The sequence below is a fragment of the Beauveria bassiana genome (assembly GCF_000280675.1).
Source record: "Beauveria bassiana ARSEF 2860 unplaced genomic scaffold BBA_S00033, whole genome shotgun sequence".
NCBI lineage: Eukaryota > Fungi > Ascomycota > Sordariomycetes > Hypocreales > Cordycipitaceae > Beauveria > Beauveria bassiana.
Window position 1 is genome coordinate 270,006 of NW_007930868.1, and position 16,602 is coordinate 286,607.

At 51.9% G+C, this 16,602-nt stretch overlaps 4 protein-coding genes across 4 annotated transcripts in view; 2 read left to right on the forward strand and 2 right to left on the reverse strand.

The window, feature by feature from the left end:
- Nucleotides 1–2,326: 2,326 nt before the first annotated feature.
- Nucleotides 2,327–4,750, reverse strand: BBA_08327 (CFEM domain-containing protein; the record flags this gene model as incomplete). The annotated part of the gene is made up of 5 exons (XM_008603424.1): nucleotides 2,327–2,444; nucleotides 2,521–3,591; nucleotides 3,682–4,029; nucleotides 4,120–4,237; nucleotides 4,321–4,750. The coding sequence occupies 5 exons, from the start codon at nucleotides 4,748–4,750 to the stop codon at nucleotides 2,327–2,329; spliced, it is 2,085 nt and encodes a 694-aa protein (XP_008601646.1).
- Nucleotides 4,751–5,643: 893 nt separating this feature from the next.
- BBA_08328 (Pectin lyase fold/virulence factor) lies at nucleotides 5,644–13,056 on the forward strand (the record flags this gene model as incomplete). Its single annotated transcript, XM_008603425.1, has 16 exons — nucleotides 5,644–5,768; nucleotides 5,947–6,384; nucleotides 6,465–6,568; nucleotides 6,673–7,001; nucleotides 7,084–7,622; nucleotides 7,654–7,834; nucleotides 7,913–8,190; nucleotides 8,262–8,659; nucleotides 8,778–9,363; nucleotides 9,422–9,793; nucleotides 9,856–9,948; nucleotides 10,005–10,278; nucleotides 10,400–11,657; nucleotides 12,206–12,267; nucleotides 12,457–12,754; nucleotides 12,815–13,056. 16 exons carry the CDS (start codon nucleotides 5,644–5,646, stop codon nucleotides 13,054–13,056), a joined length of 5,577 nt encoding a protein of 1,858 aa, XP_008601647.1.
- A 98-nt stretch (nucleotides 13,057–13,154) lies between these two features.
- Nucleotides 13,155–13,728, reverse strand: BBA_08329 (importin subunit beta-1; the record flags this gene model as incomplete). Its single annotated transcript, XM_008603426.1, has 4 exons — nucleotides 13,155–13,206; nucleotides 13,257–13,365; nucleotides 13,417–13,660; nucleotides 13,711–13,728. 4 exons carry the CDS (start codon nucleotides 13,726–13,728, stop codon nucleotides 13,155–13,157), a joined length of 423 nt encoding a protein of 140 aa, XP_008601648.1.
- A 933-nt stretch (nucleotides 13,729–14,661) lies between these two features.
- BBA_08330 (TPR repeat protein) overlaps nucleotides 14,662–16,602 on the forward strand; it is a gene marked incomplete at both ends in the record, with an annotated part of 4,209 nt that continues 2,268 nt past the window's right edge. Inside the window, one exon of the mRNA XM_008603427.1 lies at nucleotides 14,662–16,497. Coding sequence (XP_008601649.1) covers nucleotides 14,662–16,497 — 1,836 coding nt within the window. The remainder of the gene's footprint in view (nucleotides 16,498–16,602) is intronic.

The following is a 16,602-nucleotide window of genomic DNA, read 5'->3' on the forward strand; positions in this document are numbered from 1 at the left end:
CATAGGTAGCTTGAGGGCTATTTTCCAAGTGTTTGGGGTGCTATCTACCGCGACCGAACCGTCGCCAGTTATACTCGCCACGGATAAGGCTTCACGCATGGCGAGAAGCCTACAGGAGGTCTTTGGCTTGTCAACTGTCAAGCGTCCCGTCCCAAGCGTATATTGTCTCGTTAATCGAAATGCGCCAATGTTTGGTTTCTATCTTTTGTGCATAATCGGGTTCCTCCCTTGAAAACAAAAAGTCGACGCACCTATCTAAGGCACTAGTTTCTTAGCGTCAGGGTCTGGAAACACGAAACACCACTAATAAACGCTTGTTTTTAGCTATCCCAGCGTACGCTAACTTTAAAGAATTGTGGTGACTTAAGCAGCCACTACTATGCCGTAGCTTGTGCTCCACGGAATTTTAGTTACGCTTATAGCGTCTGAGTCGCGGCCAAGAATAGCCCCGTCACAACCCTTAGCCACTCTATTCCCCGCCATAATATTCTCTATCTACTGTTGCCGTTACCCAGGGTAATGTCAATCCTACACGGGGCACTTCGGCGCCAGCTTTTGTGCTTTTCGCTTCCCACCATCCCCAACAACTCCTGCAAAAGATGTGACCTGCGATCGTCAGCGGCCTGGGGGCGAGCGACCAACGAAAGACGGCTTATCGCACGGCGTATACAGAAGGTCGTCCGCGAAATCACAAACGGGGCATTTAGGATTTGGGGTTTCAGTGGATGTCCGCGCAGTCGATGTCATCGACGTTTTTTTTGGCTGTGCATGTTGCTAGCCCCCACTGCAGTTCCACTCGTAGCATGAGCAGCGGCTTTCCGCTCCCCATGAGTTCATTGGTTGCGGTGCCTGACGCTGGACTGGCATCAGCAGCGACTTTCTGCTGCTCAGGCTGCTTACGCTCGCAGCGGTTTCACTCTGGACATGAGCAGCGGCTTTCCTCCCCCATCAACTCATGGAATATATCGCGAGTACCTGGTGTTGGGACTGGCATGAGCAGCGGCTTCTGCCGCCCAACAACTCCTAGCCACATGCTGCGAACGCTGGCTGCTGAGGCACCCTTAGCGTGGACTGGTAGCTTGCTGCTCCACCAACATAGAACACGCAGCGAACGTAGTGCTGGACTGCCATCAGCAGTGTCTTTTTGCTGCACATGCTGCACACGCCGGCTACTCAGCTCGACCATGGCATGGGCGGTGGCTTTCCACGCCATTGACCCGTTGCTCTATGCTGCCCACCGAACACCAGCTGCGATCTCACCCCAGGCATGAGCATCGACTTTCTGCTGCCTACATGCACCGAGAACGGCAAGTGGGTGCTCCGGCCTGCACTCCACCGGAAGTTAGCGCGCCAGCTTCGCGTGTCCAGTTCTTCATTGACTCGTTTGTGCGCAAAGCTTTGTGAGTTCAACATCTCACTTGTCTTACTAGTTAGCTATTAGCCTTCAGCATGTTCGCTCTGGCTGACCTGCTGAACCCGCCGCCGTCACAAGAAGGGCGAGCTCCCGAGGCTGTGATGGTTGAAGCGTACACTAACTGCGGTTGCCTGCCTACCCGACATCGCTAACCTTCCATAGTGATGCGCCAGCCAGCTCCGATCCAAACACAGCAAACGAACAGATACTGTCGAATGACGCAAAATCGCCAAAACATTCTGCGCAGACCAGGAAAACCGCGTTGCTAATAGGATCAGCAGTGTCGAGCGAGACTGAATCGTCGAGCCTACCAGCTCTGCCAAGCGACGTTAACACGCTTGCTTGTCTAAGCCAGCATGAATCGTCGCCGAGCAAGCAACCGCGAGCAGGCAAATCTATTTCGAAAAGGACGATTTACATTCATTCATTGCTTTATTACGCCCGGTGGCTTCCAGCCAATAGGGCTCACTATCTATTCATAGGTACATTTCTGGCCACTCGCCTCATCCCTTCCACTTCATCCCTGTCGTTCTCTGTTCTCTCCACTTCGTCTTTTCATCCCCAGCATCCAACATGCCGCGTGATTTATTATCAATGACTAACTAGCTCGGGGGCTATTCCCCAAGTGTTCGGCGTCCTATCTACAGCGACCGAAGCGTCACAGGTCATGTTTGTCGTGGATACTGATCGCTATGTCGTGGAAAGTTGAGCTACCCTACGTGTAGCAAAGATGTCAAGTCAGGCCGACTTCGGTTCAGTTGTCGAACCGCCCTGTTGCAACTGTAAAAATGCGCTATCTAGCTTGTGAGATTTTTAATTCTCAAATGGAAAACTAACATTTAGAATTTGCTGGCTCTGTATTAGCTACGCATGTCCCCTGGGACACACAGTCATCACTCTTCTTCGCACACTTTACCCATAGCGACCGGAACTTGTTTCCGTCAGACCAAAGATGTCGGCATGTGTTCCTACTCCCATATCCATAGCCATACCATTCACCAGTGCAGCCCTTATCCCCCCAGTAGCTAAGCTGCACGTTGTCATCTGGACAGTCCCCAAAGCCAGCAATATCTAGGCTACCCACCATGCATTCAGTTTCAACGCACATACCGTTGGAGCCGGAATTTACCACAACATTGTTATGCACCTCCCCAGTACAGTCCGTATGGTAGCGGCTCTGAAAGCGGAATGCAACTGCTGGTTTTTCACATATACCAACCTTGGGCTCTGCATTAGGGGTACATGTGCCCTTGGTGACGCAGTCATCGCTCGGCGCCATGCACTTCATCCATAGGGATTTAAACATTAACCCGCCGGACCATAGGTTCCGGCATGTGCTTCTGCTTGCGTACCCGTAGCCATACCATTCGCCAGAGCAGTCCGACTCTTGCCAGTAGCTCAGTTGAACATGTCCATCAGGACAGTCACCTACGGCATGGATACCGAGACTTGCAGCATGGCAGCTGAGATTAACGCATCGACCATTGGAGCCGGAATGGAAGTCAACAGGAGCAATCTCTGAATTACTGTTGCAATTTGTGTTGCTGTGAGGCTTGACTTGGAATGCAATGCTTGGTTGGGCTGTGGCTTGAGCCGAATGACTGGCAGATGCAGCGGAGCAATACTCGCGGCCAAATGCAATCACAGTGCGGGCAACATCTGTCCCGCAAGCAGCGTTAGAACAGTCGCGGATGCCGTAGTCGAAGTTAGTATTGCCGCATAGACAATACGGGTCAGGACTGCCGCAGCCGAGCTGTGAGTACTGACCACGCATGTTGTTGAAGCAAGCCTGACCACAAGAGGGCAGAGAGCTAATACCAGTGGCGGTGACCGGAGCCGTATGGCTGGCAAATGCGGCGGAGCAATATGATTTGCCAAACCCAATGACAGTGCTGGCGACCTCTTGTCCGCAGGCACCATTTGAGCAGTCGCGCAGACCATTGCTGAAGTCGATATTGTTGCACATGCAGTAAGCGTCCTGTGCGCCACATCCCAGAGTAGAGTGCTGAGCAAGCATGTTATTAAAACACAGCTGGCCACACGAAGGGAGATCGGTTTCAGTAGGAATGGAGGTACTGGGCAAGTTTGCTGGCGTGGTAGTAGTTGCGGGTACGCTGGATAGCTGATTCGACGTTGCTGAGGTGACGGAGGAAGTACAGTTACCGAAGAGTAGTTGACTATGCGACAAGTTAGCAAGCCGCTTCACCCTGATAGTGAATTGCTTCGAAGACAACGCGAGCAACCTCCAACTAGGGAGGGCTACTCACCATCCTATCCCACAGTCTGACGGTTGCGAACCGCACATGCCATATTTGTTGCAGCACTCGCCGTAAGCGATGTTGCACTTGTATCGGTACTTGCCGCCACAGGTGCCGTCCGGGGTCACTCCGCCCACCTTCGGAGGTTGGGGGATGACTGTACAATTGCCGAGTTGACACTTGCCGTATCCGCAGAAGGACTCGCCTGTGCCGCACTTGCCGTCGGCGTTGCAACAGTCGCCCCACGTCCCCGCGCACTGCTTGTAGCCATGCTGGCGACCGCACTCGCCGTTCGTGGTAAACACGTCATCTCCTGCGCATGCCCCCTCGTAGCACGTTCCATCTGCGCAGTCCGCTCTGATACAGGGGAGCAATCTGGTGTTAGTTGAACTGTACCATTCAGGATAACAAAGAGCAATTCTTTTTGTACGCAGCTGGAGTACTTACAGAGAGTTGCCGCATGTCCAGGTCTTCGCATTGCAGCACTGGAACTCCGTTCCTAGGCAAGTCGCATTGTCATTGGCAGGCCCACAGAGTCCGTTGGTGGCTCGGATAGGCTCAATGACTATTCGTAAGGTCGCATAGAATCGTAACTTGTCATTAGTAGCCTAGATCTCGGCCGATCAAAGGAATTTCGCAATGACTTACAGCCATCTACGCAATATTCCGTATCGGCTTGGATATTTCCGCAGTCGGGATGCAGTCCAGGATTCAGCTGGAAGAATTGCTCGATGCTGATGCCGAACTTAGTTGCCAGTGCCATGCAGGAGTAGTAGTTGATATCCATTCCCTTGGTGCTGGCCGAGTATCGGCAGTTGATCTCGCCCGCGGTGATGTTACCGCCAAAGAGGAGGGGGCTCATCGAACTGGACCTGGAGCTGACGATTACCACATCGGACGGTGACGCGGTGCGGGGGTGCAAAGTAGTGGCAGTATCAAGTCCTCTTGCTTTAAATTGTCCTGCCAGCCATGTTGAGGGTGCGCATTTGTTGGAGGCTTGAACAGTCCCGGCTAAATAGAGCGCAATCGTCAGCGTCGTGAGGTGGCTCGCATAAGATGCTCTTAGAGGCGACTTCATCGCCGTGGAAGCTTGTAGTGCAATCAATGCACCGCTTCTGTAGAAGAATCAATGATGGAGATGCCAGAAAGATCCTGTTGAAACTGTGGTGGTTTCGAGTCTATTGAATGAATGAAGAACCAGAGACGAAATAGAAAAGTGCGGTTGTCAAGTAAGTCCTACTACAGCCGGCTAAGATGTCCGCCAGATCGGAGGTCAACCGAGCTGCAACCGAGCTGGGGTCCCGCTTAGCAGCATGATCGCTCTAGTCATCGTCTTGGCAGTAGATTGTGGCCTGAGCCGCTCTTGACATTGCCATCGAGATTGTTCGCTGCTAAACCTGTCTCCACACGCTTGCAGCTCATCCATGTCCCGAAGCATCTCTCGTACGATGGGGTAGTAATCCGGCCTGCCTCTTACGCATTGTAATCATCTCAGCGTGCCCCCGAGTCATGCAATATCACTATATCATGATTCAATATTACTTTGAAGTGAAATTACGAAATGCGGCACGATGGGGCGGCTACCGCGTCTCGCCCGACCACATTCCACTAGTACACACCTTCAACGCCTAGTCGGGTCCGCGTATACGGCAACACTGAATAGTAACCCGCTGCGACCCACCGACAAACCATAAATGCCACTGCTATGAGTCTGAGAAAATGAATAAGTAACGTTCACCTCAATTAGACCCTGGCCTATCGCATGTGAGGGGCGATGTACGACCGATGGGTGGACTTCAGGCATATCAGAGACAAGACAGATGATACATGGAAATGACTTACTATCTGAGCGGGCTTACAATGTCCGGCTCTATGTCTACCTTCTGGTCTCACTTCTCTATATCTGTTCCCCCCTCATGGTTTTTTGCTTCATCTCTGAATACAGTTCCCCGGCCCAGCAAACACAGCGACATGGCTTGGTTGCGGCTCGTTGCGCAATTAGCGCCCGTCTTTATTACCTTGCTCCCTCCTGTCGCAGAGGCTCAATACTACCAAGATTACATGCCTGACACCACTACCCCTGGCGCTTACCTATAGTAAGTTGAATCGTCTGGCGCCCTCTTCGCGTAGTAGATATCGCATCTTCATGTGTGCCAGGTTGGATGGAGCAGAATGAGGAGCTGCAAGATACTTCCAATGCTGGACCTCTTTGCACCATGCACACAACTACGAAGTCCTTCAGGGTGTTTTTTATGCTGACCTATACACGACCAGTCGTGCTGTCCCGAACCAGACTCCATGGCGCGTTTTCAACGTCGAGCCTTACACCGTTTACCTATCCTACAACTGCCACTACATGAAAGAGATTTGCAAAAATGTCGAGGCATTCCAGGCCACCTCGCGGGGGCAAAATCTGCATCCCCTAAGTGGAATTAGCGGAAATGTTTATGGCTACGATCTAGACACTGGCGATGATCATTCTCACCAAGAGTCGCGCCGTTCAGCCTCTTGTCCACCAACCTGGAAAGCCACCCACCCGTGCCCGGAGGTTGACCAGAGCAAGCCCATGCGACAGGACGGCGAGTGGTTCACGACATCACTGGAGCCAGGGTCGCCTGTAAATGCTTTGAAGCACCTGCGTGATTCTAATAACAATATTATTGCGGAGTCTGGTATCCGTTACTCGTGTGATGAGTTCCCGCCCGCGACTTGGTACGTATTCTCCCAACACGTGTTTCTACATAGCAGAACCGTGGCAGAAGCCGAGGTTATGAGACTAACATTTCGATCAGGGTTGAGGGTGGAAACGGCTGGCATCGAAATTCCGCTTCTGAGACGCGTTGTGCCGCAATCGCCTGTGACGGGGCCCCCCAAGGCACCAAGGCTGAACAAAATTGTACGCTCAGCTCCAGGCCTCCAGGATTACAATGATGTCCAAGACGAGAAATACAAGAATGAAAAAGACAATTCGGAATTTACTGACTAATCTGCACTACATAGGGCAGGGACTATCTCATGTCGAATTGCGCAGAGAGCTTATGCACTATGGAAGGAACGAGAATGACCCCGAGTGGAACGAAAACAAGTCAATCCTCTTATTCCGATTTTTGGCAAATGATGACGGCGCAGACGGAATTGCAGCCAGGGTGACAACCACGAGAGATGTCGGCGATGCCGACGAGCCCGTTTCTGATTTCCCTATCACTCAAGCAAAACGCAGTGCAACCAGAAAGTCTGCCCTGACTGGCCCGGGACTAACAGCGGAAGAGCTCAAGGCTCGAGTTAGAACAGGAAAAGCCTATCAAACGCGGATACACGAGAACCTCACGGTACGTCTATTTCTGCTACATCTTTGAATCGACTGTTTCGAAGCGGTTGTGTGATAACGAATGATTCAATATCTATATCTAGATTACCAAACAAGGCTTAGAGTACCGCGACCATTTCATGCGCAGCTACCTCCAATTGCGTGGTATCGCTCGGCTGAACCGCTCGAATCCGGGGTTCAAGGCGATCTTTCTGAAAGACTCGCTGGAATCGCCCGTGCTTAGGCTCCGAGGTGCACAGTCCTCACCCAAATCCGCGTCGCTGGTCAGAAACACCACATCCTTGGAGCTGAATGCGGCTCGGCGCATTGTGGATAATGCTCGTGCCGAGTCAGATAAGCTGAACAGGGCTCGATTGACGAACCCTCTCCGTAACAGATACTTTTACGGGCGAGGGAACAACACGGTACCCGGAGCTGCTCGGTGGAAGACCCTGCGTCATAGCGGCACGCAAGTCGCGCATGCTGACGAGGCCTCAATGGTGCTAACGCCGCCACTTCTGCCAATTACTGACGAAATTGCTGCAGCAGCGGCCTTGGTAGCCGAGGCCGACCTAAATACCAACCGTGGCAACTGGACGAGGCGTGCGACCGCAACTGGCAGGGGAACATTTTGGATGCAAAAGTAGGATGGCATAAACCTGACTTCGCTGCAGTTTAGCCGGGCTAACATGGACCGTCCTACCAGTATCGCCCGTAAAGGCACCGTACCTTGGGGGAATGATACTTCCTATGTACGTCGACATCAGGAAATTCATCTTGTCATCAACTAACCAAAGCATCAAGATTATCTTCAGAAACGTTCTAGACTACGGAGCCGTGGGTGACGGTGTCACTGTGGGTTTTTAGCCACTCCTTCTGACGTGGTTATTTTTGTTTTCACTTATGCTAATTCGTTCAATGTTTGCCATATAGGACGATACTAAGGCTATCAATAAGGCCATGGGAACTAACAGCACCCGATGCGACCGTGGTTGCAACGGGTCAACGACAAAGAACGCCATCGTCTACTTCCCACCCGGAAAGTATCTCGTTTCCTCTACAATTGCCATGCCATTCGGCACTCAGGTTATTGGAGATGCCAATGACCGGCCAACACTCGTCGCCGCGCCGAAATTTATCGGCCTCGGCGTGCTGTCTACCGACGAGTACACAGGCGCCGAGGGTGCTGGTATTGATGGCAAAGACCCCGAGTATGTGAAGAACACGCTTTCGCCTATGCAGTTGATATGTTGTCTAACGAATCTGACTATTTTACCCTTAGATACTTTGTGAACACGGCCAACTTTTATCGTCAGATCCGCAACATCAGAATTGACATCCGTGAGGTTAAGGAGGGTTCTGTCATCACAGGCATCCATTACCAAGTTGCCCAGGCCACGAGCACGCAAAACGTTGAGCTGATTGCCAAGTCCGGCACGGATCAGATTGGCATGTTTGCTGAAAATGGCAGCGGCGGTAGCATCTCTGATATCACCTTTACTGGCGGCGGCGTTGGCCTCAAGGCGGGTAGCCAGCAGTTCACAGCGCAGCGCCTCAAATTCGACGGCTGTGACGTGGGTATTCAAGTCATTTGGGACTGGGGCTGGGTATGGAAGTCTATTACTATGAAGAATGTGGGCATTGGCTTTAAGCTTGTCGGCGACGGCGGAGTTGGGAATGGTAAGTTTCCTTGGGTCGAGAGTGTCCTTTCTTGCCCCCATTTCACTTCTTTTTCCGTTGATTTCTCCTTGTCCTCCCTCCTTCTTTCTTGATTCTATGCCTGCAAACTCCTGTCCAGAATTGACATTCCTCCTAGTTGGCTCTGTCTCGATTTTGGACTCGTCGGTTACCGGTGCCAGCCAGGCGATAGTCGTTAATCACATCGATTCCGCTCCTGGTAAAGGCAGTACAGGAGTATTCCTCGAGAACATCGCTCTCTCGGGAGTTGGGGTGGCTGTGGCTGACACGACTGGTGCAACACTCCTGGCTTCATCAGCCCACATCGATCAATGGGCGGTTGGCCCTATCTATGAGGGCTCGAGTGCACGCTCCTTTTCTCCCGGCGGCAAAGTCGGAAAATTTCGGCGTGTATCAAAACTCCTAGATGCGGATGGATATTATTTTGAGCGTGCGAGGCCACAGTATGAGGACAAACCCGCGTCGGCATTCATGCATACTAAGGACCTTGGCTGCCACGGCGACGGCTTGACCGACGACACGGCAGCTTTCCAAGCTGCTCTGTATGCCAGTGTCGGTAAGATCTTATTTGTGGACGCCGGAACCTATATTCTCACCTCGACTATTGTCATTCCACCAGGATCTAAGATTGTGGGTGAGACCTGGTCACAACTGGCCGCATCGGGCCCTTACTTTTCGAATGCCAAGTAAGTGCTAAGCAACTGGCTGTTTTATTTTAAACCCAGACTGTGACTATTTGATGAGTTCTCCTTCTTTCGAGTCTCGGTTAACATGCGTGTCAAGCAACCCCAAGGTCATGCTTCAGGTCGGACAGGCTGGACAGATCGGTAATGTGGAAATGCAGGACCTTCTTTTTACGACACATGGTCCGACAGCTGGTGCCATTCTCGTGCAATGGAATATTAAAGCCGAGTCTCAAGGCGCTGCAGGTTTGTGGGACTGTCACGCGAGAGTGGGAGGCGCACTCGGCACAAAACTTACGCCCGCTGAGTGCCCTGCCGCTACAAGCGGGATCGATCCAGGATGCTCTGCCGCCAGTCTGATGATGCACCTAACAAAATCGGCTTCGGGCTACTTTGAGAATATGTGGCTCTGGGGGGCTGATCATATGATTGAGTAAGTTTGGGGTGACCACATTGGTGCCAGAAGCTCTCTGCTGACCGAGTCACCCAATGTAGCGATCCTGATTGGGTAGATCCTAAGAATGATATGACGCAGACCTCAATATATGTCGCTCGCGGCTTTTTGATCGAAAGTACAGATCCTACTTGGTACGTTTACTACCGCAAATAATAGCATAATAGTAGCTAACATGCATGTGTACTAGGCTTTATGGCACCGCGTCGGAACATGCTGTCTTCTACCAGTATAACTTTCACTCGGCATCTAACCTATTCGTTGGTCTACTACAAACAGAGTCACCTTACTTCCAGCCGACACCCTCGCCACCGGCTCCGTTTACCAACACAGTTGGACAGTTCCCTGGCGACCCTGATTACACGTGCACTCGAGGAGATAAGTTCAACGGCTGCGACGAGTCCTGGTCCACTATTATGACGGGATCGGATAATATCTTTATCGCAGCTGCAGGTATCTACTCTGTAAGTTGGTTTTGTACAGTACATAATCAGGACTGAATAGTGCTCCCTTTTTTCTGACTTACCTTTCGTAATGTCTTTCTTATGTTTCTACGAAGGCTTTACTGACTTTATGGCCATATAGTGGTTCTCGACATACAGCCAGAACTGTATCGATACGCAACAATGCCAAAAGGTACTCATGCTCCTCAAAAACAATTTCGCCAACATTCGTATCACCAACCTCGTGACGATCGGGACCCAGTACATGGCCGTAATGGATGGCAAGGGCATCCTCGCCGCTGATAACCTCAATGTTGAAATTCACCCGAAATGGTCACAGATCAGTGTCCTCGATGTTGGGGGAAGCGACAATCGCTTTGAAGATTATGTCTGGATCGACCCTAAGATATGGAATATGGATCAGCCACAGTTCACTTGTTCTCTACCCTGCAAAGCCATCATACCTCCTTGGACCGGCGCAACAAGTACTGTGAACTACCCTTTCATCACAGTCAGCCAGGGAACGTGGACCAGCACTATCACACAAGCGCCACTAACTATCACGGAGTGGATATTTGAGGCTGTCACAAAGACCGAAGACAGTGTCGGCAAACATAAACGCGCTGCGGAAACTATTCGACCTGTTCCGGCGACAACTCCTTATTGGCCTGCCGTTGTTTTTAAGGGCAGTGACGGAAAGCCGACCACGACGTCGGCAACTGGGCCCTTTCCCACGCCTCCCAAGTCTATCGGCCCGGATACACCTGCGCCACCCTCCGGAAATTGGCCCAAACGTGAGATTATCCTGTATGTCGGCAATACAGATTCTCCGATTGTTACGCCGTGCTCTTACCTTGATTTTGAAAACTCAAGATGCATCAACCAGCCTTGGTTCTGGGGCAGCGCCAGCGCTCCGGATGGCGACGATGGCGACATCGAGAATCTATGGGAAGCAGGGACCTCATGCCCTGCTCCTACAAGCACCTCCACATCAACGACGTCGTCAACAAAGCCAATTCAAACCACCGCACCCTTACGATATGCTCAAGGTGATCCTCAGAGCAATAAAGTCAAGTGTTATAACAGCGGCGAAGACACGGAAGATGAGCGAATGCAGAACGCGGCGAAGAGCTTTTGTGATATCCTCTCCCGCAAGAACCTCGGCCCGGGTTTTTTCATAGAAAGGGACTTTCCTTTCCCGTACAATGGAGGCCTCGGCACAGTTGTCATCAAGGAGTCGCTCGAAATCAAGGAAGGATGCAGCTTTGGCAGCCTCCACACGTCGGGTAGAAGAGACTTGGAGGGGCGAGACAGTGCATTTGACGAGGCCTTGTGTGAGCACTACCTGTCTGTGCCGGCAGACAGCTGCAACTGTGGTGGTGTTAATCATAAGCAAGGAGGTGTGATAGAAAACGACTGCTACAAATGGAGGGTCGATCCGAACCGTAGGCTATAGGAAATATTAAGCAACGTTTAGGGTATGGCTCAGATAGGCGTGAGCCGACGTAGGCGCTCAAATGTCTAAGAAAAACAACGACCGTCCATTTTCCTCTTCATAAGCCTTCTAAAGTGACACTTTCCCGATCCTTAAGCGTCTATACTTCCTTTTTCTATGCCTCCTTTTTCCAAGATAGAGACAAAATGGAGATACTCCAGGAGGGTAGGAGATTGGGCAATAGTTGGGTAATGGGGTACTTCACAGCCTCTTTGGAATTGAGGTGGCCTGATTATTAGTCACGGCGACAGCAAAAAGAAAAAAAGGGAAAATGGAGTGGCTAGCCATTTTATCAGCGAGGTGGCATCGGCGAATAATTTTTCCTTGCCCCCGACAATGAATCACACGTCTCGAGGTTAGCGTGCCATCGAGGCTTGCCGCCCACCGATGTCCAAGAACCGGTTCCATGCGAACGACGCAGTAATAAAATGGAAGCTAACGATTCGATACCAGCCCTTTCACTGGAAGATAGGACGAATCAAATGAAAGAAAGGTCACGTTTGATGGAAGAGAGGGTACGTCGAATTGAAGAAAGGATACGTCTAGAGCGCGAGAGCACTGGTCGCCTCTACTGGACTCTCGCAGGCAACTTTCCTGCTTGCATATCCGTCATGAAGACCTTTCAAAGTGGCCGAGACGGGCTCGAACCCTTTCAGAATTTAGATGGTACTTGGCATGAAATCGCATTCTTACCGGTACAACAGCCACCTGTCTCCTCTATCTTGGCTTCCCTCGAATTCATGAACGACTGGGAACATGACTGGGTCGAACACCACCAACACCATGAAGGAGCTGAGTTTGTGGCATACGGGGAGCTTAGTGATGAGGATCGGCCATACGCACGCGAGATGAAGGAAGATGGAAGCTGGGAGGAGGACTCGGATACCGAATTTCTGAACAAATGCTGCGGCAGAGGTAGGCCAATGTACTGGAGAGATCTGAAGCTGTACGTTGCCGCATCTCCGGACAGAGGCTTTGTCACTATAAAGGACTATGTTTCTGGTATGTTCGCCATTCCATGCAAGGCATGTTGCACTTTCATTTCTAACCTTGACAATACAGCCGTGCATCCATGGCTCATGAGTTTACGCGAGGACCTTGTTGAAGCCAAGGTGGACTCCCTATTATCTGCCCCTGGACCGCTGGACGTGGCCCTCGAGACCACATGGATAGTGAACACTAGAAGGGTACCAACAATCGATATTGAGACCGAGCAAGAATGGCTTAGACGTATTCAACCACCGCGACCAATAAGCCCAGAACTCATAAAAAGACTCCGGGCTGCACGGGGGCTCTTTGATTAGAGTTAGTCTTAACAAGCGAGCAGCCTCGCTGGTGCGATGGTGCGGGGAGAAAAGTCGCGGTTCGTCTTAGTCTCCTTGATCGTGGTGGTGAACCAACTCTAGTGGAAAGCGTCCACAAGCTCGCCGTTGGGGTAGGCGTCGGCGAGATCACTGTATAGATTATCCTCATGGTCACGGCGAGAATGGGGCAAAGTACTTACCCAATGACGCCCATGCATGAGGGCATTAGGCTTTGGCTGTTGGTAGAGTCACTAGCAATGACACCAAGAAGCTGGAAGATGGTGGGCACATATTGCTGGGGGGCTTGGGCTACAAGACCTTAGCATGCTTCCTTCGTCGTATTTTGGTGTTTTGGCTTACTCTTGTTGCTCGACTTCATAGCGCCAACGGTGCCGCCCCAGGCATCGGCGATGCCCTCACGCAGAGAGACGACGTAGTCAAACATCTCGTAGGGACCGTCAGGGCTAGCCGTAACGGTAGCGGCCTGCTCAAGGACCTGGGCAACGACAGACAAAATAGGCTCAAAGTGGCCAGTGATGGCAGAGGTAATATCGCCAAAGCATTGGAGAACAGCGGGCTTGAACCGGTTGCCAAGCGTTTGGCTCTGTAGTCTGGTTAGCGCGCTTATGTCAAATAATGGGAAAAAACACATACTCTTAGGTTTATATCCATTTTGATCCAACTCCTGACAATGCACATATCTTGGGGATTCTGCTGCTGGCCCTCTCAATCCTGGACAGTCCATCAACCTCGCCATCTCGGAGCGCGGCATAAACGCCCGGCGGCACGCTGGCCAGGCAGAGCTTCATCAACGTGTCGTTGCTGCCTGTGTGTCTATGCGAGGCAGAATGATTCACACGAAAAAACGCACTCGGAGGGCTCTTCTAATTATCCCAGGATTCTGACGCACTAGGGAGAGTAAGTGGCTGTCGGTCAGCAGTGGTATCTACTCCTTGAGCTAACTACCAAACGCGGCAGATCAACCCTGCCATCGATCGAACATCTCTGACCGCCGCACTCCTGGACTGCCTCGATGCACTACCCAATGTAACGTTGTTCTTCAACCACAAGCTCGGCAGTGCCGATTTTACAGCGGCGGCCCAGGTTGAGGACAGAGACTGGCTTTCCCAGGTCACGGAGGTCAGATTCGACATTATGCTCGGCGCTGACGGCGCGCATTCTGCTGTCCGCTGCAACATCATGCAGAAGTCTCGCATTGATTACCAGCACGCGTATCTGGTTGTGCTTTGATGCGAGTTCCGCATGAAGCCTGGCGAGGTACGTGCCGATGGATCGTGCGCGTGAAATATTTCACCTGACCATCTGCACGTCTGGCCAGCGGGAGATTCCATGCTCATCGCCATTCCCAACAAGGTAGCAGACAGGCTTTCTATCCATACGCGTATGGATTAATTAATCCATATGGAAAATTCCATAGAATCCATACTCCATATTCCATATTCCATATGACTGGTTCCCATTCCATACGTATTCCATACGTATTCCATACGGCGGAGAATTGAAAATCCTTCCGCGAGCTGTGTTATAGGGGATTCGATATGGTTGTTCGACAGCGGCAGCATTCATCCTGCCTCAGCAACTGCCATGTCATCGCCAACGTCTGGCGCGTCAGTGGATCCTTGGTGGCTTCCAATGTCCGCCAGCGACCTGCCTCCGTGTTCCACCATTGGCAGTGGGCCTCAGCTTGCCACCTCTTCCAGCGACCGCCCATCACGGAAACGAAAGACGACTGCGAACACCTGGGCCCACGCTCGCGAGCCTGCTGGCTCAGAACCCAGCCGCTGCGGTCGCAAAAATGAAAAGATTTACTATTATAGGCATTGCATGGACCCACCGTACTCCACAAGCGTCTCGACGACCTTTCGAAACCATCTGTTGAGGATTCACAGCATTGAGCTAGAGGCACCGGAGCATCCTGTCAAGCGACAACGCGATCGCCTTATTCAGGACGCCTTTGCCAAGGCTGGAGAGATACACGCGGCGAAGCAGCTGTTAGGACAAGAGGACGCGTTAAGAAGCGCCGTCAACCTCAAGGCGGCGCGTGAGGCACTAGTCCAGCTGGTCACCGTCCGCAACCTCTCTTATAACTACAGCTCGTGGCCAGAGTTGCATGCGCTCGTTTCTACAATCAATCCTACGGCTGATGGTGTCATTAGTCTGTCAAATGGCTCTATACAGAAACTCGTCGCGAATTCCTACAGCATTCACAAAGACATCCTGCGGAGAAGGCTGCAGTCGACGCCGTGGAAGCTGCATCTTTCCGCAGATGTTTGGTCCGCTCCGAACCATAAGGCGTTCCTCGGAATTTGCGTGAGATTTGTTGACGGAGGTACGAAGGAGGCCTTACAAGCGCTGCTGGCTTTGCCGGAGCTACCCGGACTGGACGGCCCCGGCAGTCATGGTGGTGCGGAACAATGGAAGATTCTGCGGCGTGTGCTTGAAGACTACAACATCTGGCACAAGATTGGTTTCTACACTGGCGATAATCATGGCCCAAACGACAAGCTATGCCGCCTTCTGGGCGAACATCTTCAAGGTAAAGGCATCGCTTGGGACGCCAGGTCGCAGCGAATCCGCTGCTATGGCCATATTCTCAACCTCGCTGTACAAGCCTTCCTGTTCATGGATTCCAAAGAAGCAGCGCAGGCAGCTCTGGAGCAAATTGAGCTTACAGACGAATCGGCGTTTGGTGCAGACTTCTCTGAATCGGTCAAGGCCCAGAGAATACAAGGCTGGAGGCGGCTCGGACCGCTTGGTAAGGTGCACAACATTTCGGTGCATATGCGCGGCTGCGACTTCCGCTGGAATGAGTTCAGGAGGCGCGCGGGGAGGTCCCTAGGACTTGACAATGATACGCGCTGGAACTCGTGGTTCCGCCTCCTAGACGTTACTCTTAATCTCCAAAGCGACGTGGAATGGTACCAGAGGAAGTATTATGACGATCTTCGCGAGGACTACCTCTCGCCAGAAGAGTGGCGAGTACTCACAGAGACGCGCGCATTTCTGCAGCCGTTCTGGAAGATAACGCAGCTTACGGAGGGACGTTGCGCTACGTTGGATCGTTCGCTCTTCACCCTGGACGTTCTACACAAGCATTACACCCAGGAGTTTGAACGGTGTGCTCATGATAGCGAGATGCGAAGCTGCATCGCAGCTTCTTGGGCCGTGTTTGACAAGTACTACCAACTGACGGACGAGAGTCCGGTCTACGGCGCGGCCATAATACTTCACCCGTCGAGGCGGCTGGCGCACATCAAGAAGAACTGGCCAAGGTCATGGCATAAGCAGGTCCTTGACGGCGCCAGGAACCATTGGAAACATCATTATCAGGGACTCCCGATTGCCACTCTGACTCCTCGGCTAGGAAGTCAAGACAAGCGGCTGGATGAATATGACATGCTTGCGCGTGAATTAGATGTCGTGAGTCCGGCGATGAGCGACTTGGACGAGTACGAGTCTTTTACCGCCCAGCCACCTGTGGCAATTGACTGTTCTCCCCTGGCTTGGTGGCTTCGGGAAGAGCAG